Source organism: Lipotes vexillifer, unplaced genomic scaffold (assembly GCF_000442215.2).
Source record: "Lipotes vexillifer unplaced genomic scaffold, Lipotes_vexillifer_v1.1 scaffold395, whole genome shotgun sequence".
Lineage (NCBI taxonomy): Eukaryota > Metazoa > Chordata > Mammalia > Artiodactyla > Lipotidae > Lipotes > Lipotes vexillifer.
This window is the reverse complement of record NW_006797390.1, coordinates 8,963,008-8,967,938: the sequence shown is the minus strand read 5'-3', so window position 1 is coordinate 8,967,938 and position 4,931 is coordinate 8,963,008. Positions and strand designations below refer to the sequence as shown.

General features: G+C 58.1%; 1 protein-coding gene across 1 annotated transcript in view; it reads left to right on the top strand.

Annotated features, from left to right (window-relative positions):
- ADA2 (adenosine deaminase 2) overlaps positions 1-4,519 on the top strand; it is a 23,991-nt gene extending 19,472 nt beyond the window's left edge. Inside the window, 5 exon segments of the mRNA XM_007469485.1 lie at positions 1,110-1,137; positions 1,140-1,217; positions 3,363-3,517; positions 4,021-4,223; positions 4,423-4,519. Of these exon segments, the coding sequence (XP_007469547.1) occupies positions 1,110-1,137; positions 1,140-1,217; positions 3,363-3,517; positions 4,021-4,223; positions 4,423-4,519 (561 nt within the window).
- The last annotated feature ends 412 nt before the right edge of the window (positions 4,520-4,931 follow it).

Sequence of the window (4,931 nt, the reverse complement as noted above, 5' to 3'; positions counted from 1 at the left end):
CCCCCCCGCTCCCCGGCCTCTGCCGTGCTCTGGCCTCAGTGCCCACGACACATCGCTCTTCAAGCTGCGGCCCAGGGCTGGGGTGTCTGGAAGGAGACACGGGGCTGGGCCTCAGCGTGCAGTCCGGGATCCAAAAGTGGCCCCGCCCGCTTCACCCCAGCTGTTTCCAAAGCCCCCTCACCCCCACTGCCCCAAATAACAGCCAGGCCACACCTCCAGGTGACAACTCCTTAATCTCATTACGAAGCTAAATTAATCTAACTGGCTAAAGGCACCCCGACCCCCTCTTCCAGAATCTGCACATTTTACTCGAGACTGTGCTGAAGCCCTTACTTTCAGACCCACCAGGGCCCCGGGAGTGGATCTCAAGGAATTGTTTTCTTTGGACCAGGGTGTCCTCCTGGGGTCCTTTGGGGCTGCTCAAGGGATCCGGCCTCTCCATCCCCTTTTCCCCTCTGTCCGCGGCGCCCCCCGACCGGTCCCTACAGGACTCAGTCCTCGAGGGAAGCCGGGCTGGTGTTCAAAGGGTCGGCTGGCTCCTGAGCCCCACGTTTCCTGGGGTCTGCGCTCCGTCCTGCTGCGCTGAGCACCCAGCTTGTGTTATCACGAGAGTGTCAGCGCCCCTCCCCGCTTTCTCTCCCAAGGCTCTCACTCTCGCCCCTGGGGGTGGGGCTTCCTTTGAAGAGCCGACTTTGGTGCAATTGCTGTCGGGTTAATTACGGCTGAGGGACTCTGCTGGGAGCTGCCAGGCCCGGGGAGCCCAGGGGGCGAAGGCCAGAATCCTCCCGACCCTGGTCTAGGGCTCAGGCTCTCCTGCCCTCTCTGTCTCTGTCTCTGTGTCTCTCTGAGTCTCTCTCTCCCCCCGACAAGAAGCTGGGGCTGGAGTGCAGGGCTGGGAAGGCCGTGTGCAGGACACCACGCAAAGGCCGGGAGGGTCGAGGTACAGCCTCTGAATAAGGGGGGAGTTGTTTCGGGGCAACGTGCTCTCTTTTTCTTTCCCAGTCCTGCTACTGGTCCCTCTCAAAAGGCTGTGTGCCTGAGGCCTCAGCAGTGCTGGCAGGTACAGGGCTGCAGGGCACACCAGCAAGGTCCCCCACTCTGTTCTGCAGGTGGGGCGAGAGGACACGGGCCACTCCCTGTAGACTACAAGGAGGTTTTGATGATTCCAGCCTCGCGGGGCATTAAGCTGCCTTACCTCTTCCACGCCGGAGAGACAGGTGAGCCTATGACCCCGTCGGGGACAGAGGGGGTGATAGGCAGGGGCCCTGGCCATCTCCGAGGGCACGGACGGGACACCAGGAAGTGGACTGACAGCCCCAAGGCGTCTCGCGGCACCTGTCCCTTTCACGTACATTATCACATCTGTCCTGACAGCAACGCCCAGAGAAGGAGGGACAGTGAGAAGGAGGGACAGTGATACTGGGGCAGCTGCCCTTCACATATATTATTCATAGCTCTCAGCCGGTCCTGTCAGGAGGGCGTTTTTACCCCCATTTACAGGTGAGGAGCCCAAGGCTCCAGCCAAACACGGTAATTGGTCCACGGTAAGGAGCGGGGAACCTTTCTGATGATCTCCTTTTTATACGGCATGAACTGTGCTTTCGAGGTCGACTCACCTGCAAAGTGGCACACCGGGAGGTGGTGGGAGAGGGACCACCAGACCAGCACCACGTCCGGGAGGCACTGTCCACGTCCAGCAGGCTGAAGTGGGGACCCCACCCCACTCAGGCAGCCTGGCTGCACTTGTTTCTGAAATGCCATCCGCCCAGCCATGTCTCTGCTCCTCAAAGCTCAGTCCACGGGCTCACTGATCATCGCTCAGCCTCCAGACATTCCAGACCTTAAATAAAACATGTCGACCCTCAGCAGAAGCAGTACCAGGTCCCAGGGAAGATCTGGGGGGCTTAGACCTGCTGCATCCCGACTGGCACCCCTCAGAGCACCTTACGCTCCTGCCACCCGAGAAGACCTAGGAGACAAGGGCAGAGCCCTGGGAGCTGGGATTTCATAGCCAGGCTTAAACCTTGGTGTCTCACATCATTTCTCAGAGGAAGGCTCCTGTGCACTAATCTCTTATTTATTTATTTATTTAGGCTGCCCCGGGTCTTAGTTGTGGCGCGCGAGCTCTTAGTTGCGGCACGCGGACTCTTAGTTTTGCCATGCGGCATGCGGGATCTAGCTCCCCTACCAGGGATCGTGGAGTCTTAACCACTGGACCACTAGGGAAGTCCCGCCAGGGAAATCCCGCGTTAATCTCTTTTTCCTGACATTATTTTCAAGTCCATTTAGATCCAAGCTGTTCTAGGAGATTTAAAGAATTGTTTGTGGGGGTGGGGAAGTGGGGATGGTGTGTGTAGGGGGGGGCATTAGCCTTGAAGAGCACGTGGTTTGGTTGGGAAAATCATACTCACCTCTGTGAAATCATCTCAATTCCAAGACGCATGGTCCTAGGAGAGGATTTCGCCAGGACTTGGGTATTTAATACCTTTAGTTAAAAAGAAAAAAAATCTTTGAAAAGAAGTGTTAGTTAGGAAACTGGTGAAAATCCACCTGAAGCACACATGCCCTCACCAGCAGTGGGAATACTTGGGTTTCATTCCCAACAGAAAAGTGGAGTTTTCACATTTCCCATGTGAATCAGTCAGGATGCTTTTCCAGGCCTGGGGCCCTCACACCCGGGTCTCACAATTAGGTCTTCTGTGATCTCCCGCAATAAGCAGCCTCTGCTTTCTTTCTGGGTCCGGGATTTCACCCCACTTGGCCACAGATACGAAGTCACAACCAGGCGTGACCAGAGAGGAGCTGTTTCCTCCAGGGCACCTCCTTGTGCTGGGGTGAAGCTTCAGGAGTCCTCACCCGCACCCTCCCTCCCCAGGCTGGCAGAGTCCGAACCGCCATTCTCACCTCCAGCGAGGCCCTGCCAGCGGGAAGCCTGTTCGTACAAATCATTACAGTGACCGAGTCTGCAGCACACTGTAGAGGGTCCTACACATGAAGTTCCCAGAAAACAGCTCTGGAAACAGACGTAAAATGGAAAGAAAGAATATGGGCGGTGGGTCAGGTAGACCAAGGCTTGAAACCCGGTTTTGCTGTTTCCTACCTGAGGACCTTGCTTGAGTTTATAAAGCCTGTGTGGGTTTCAACCTCCTCAGCTGTTACATACGTACACACATACGTACGTACCTATAGGCAGGCCGTGCCTCTCTTCAGCATTGTCATAAGGAAAACGTGTGCGCGTGTGCGCTTTTGTGTGAATGGTCATTTCTCTTCCTTTTCCTGCTTGGGGAGTCCGGGACCGTCACCTGCAGATGGTCTGTGGGTCCCATCCATCCTACTGAAGGACCCGCCCCCTTTATTCCCAGACTGGCGGGGCACCTCTGCGGACAGAAACGTTCTGGATGCCCTGTTACTGAACTCGACCAGGATTGGCCATGGGTTTGCTTTGAGCAAACGCCCGGCCGTCTGGGCTGAGGCTCGGAAGGACATCCCCGTCGAGGTCTGTCCCATCTCCAACCAGGTGCGCAGGCTCCCTGGGGCCAGCGGAGGGCCCTCTCCTGCCCCAGCCACGACCAACCTTTCTCCTGCGTAATCTCTCCGTTAACTCCCTTGGTTTCTCTGTCCCTCCACTCTCTCACTCCCGTTCGTGAAGTTAAGTAGGAATGCACTTTGCCTAAACCATTCATAGTAATGAGGGTCCCCAGTGGGGCGGGATTGCGGGTCAAGCTATGGCAAAGCTAAAGGGGCCTGGGACGGACACGCAGCGGGTAGTGTGGGGTCCCACTGCCGCGCAGCTGCTTGGGGCTTTGTGCTTAGGACAGCTGCTGCGAGCAGGACCAAGAGAGACCAGATGTTTGTGGAGAAAACGAGGAATCGTGGGAGGACCAGCTCTTCCTGCGTCAGGACCGCCCAGAGTCCCGATGCTCGGAACAGTGACGGGGATGGCAAGGCCCGATTAAACTCACGGCCTCACCTTCCTCGTGACGGCTCTTCATGGATGCACGGTTGTCTCTGACTGGGCAGGTTCTGAAGCTGGTGTCTGACCTAAGAAACCACTCTGCAGCTGTGCTGATGGCCACCGGGTACCCCATGGTCATCAGCTCTGATGACCCCGCTACTTTTGGAGCCAAAGGCTTGTCCTATGATTTCTAGGAGGCCTTCATGGGCATCGGGGGGATGACAGCCGACCTGAGGACACTCAGACAGCTGGCCATGAACTCCATCAGGTGAGTGTACGTGTTCTCTTCGGTCACCGCCTGTGTTGACCGCTCCAAGGTTTGGGCTGAGGCCCGGAGATTTCCGTGCGCTTCTCCGCGTCGTCTCCTATCCTGTGACTGCTCTCGGGCTGGGGACATGGTGCGCTGCCAGCATCCGAGGTCCCCTCCCGCCCCTCCCCAGGCTGACCCGGGCGCCCCTCCCCCGCAGGTACAGCGCCCTGTCGGAGCCGGAGAAACTGTTTGCCATGGCAACCTGGGAGGAGAGGTGGCAGGAGTTTGTGGCCCAGCTGGCAAGGGGCCCCTAGTGAGGAGACGGCCGTCTGTCACCCGCTGCCTCTGCACCTTCTCTCCGCCGGTCTGGAACCCAGGGAAGTCCCCTCCGCCTCTTTACCAGAACCGACCTGCGAAGGCCACCCTCAGCCTCCACCTTGCCCAAACTCTCAGAGCCCTCATCCGTGGACCCCACACACCTCGTGGAATGTCCTCCCTCGGCCTTGGTGACACACCCCCTCGGGTTCCTGCTTCCCTCCGGCCGCAGCTCCCGGGGGCGCCCCCGTCCCCGAGCTCCTCTCGGCCTGATCCCGGGTGGGCGTCCCTCAGCTCAGCCCTGCGCCTTTGTCTCCGCTGCTTCCCTCCCCTTTTCTCTCTTCACTCCACACGCTTCTCCTGGGCGGTCTCGTCCACTCCTTCCCTTTAGAAACCGCATACTTGTTGATG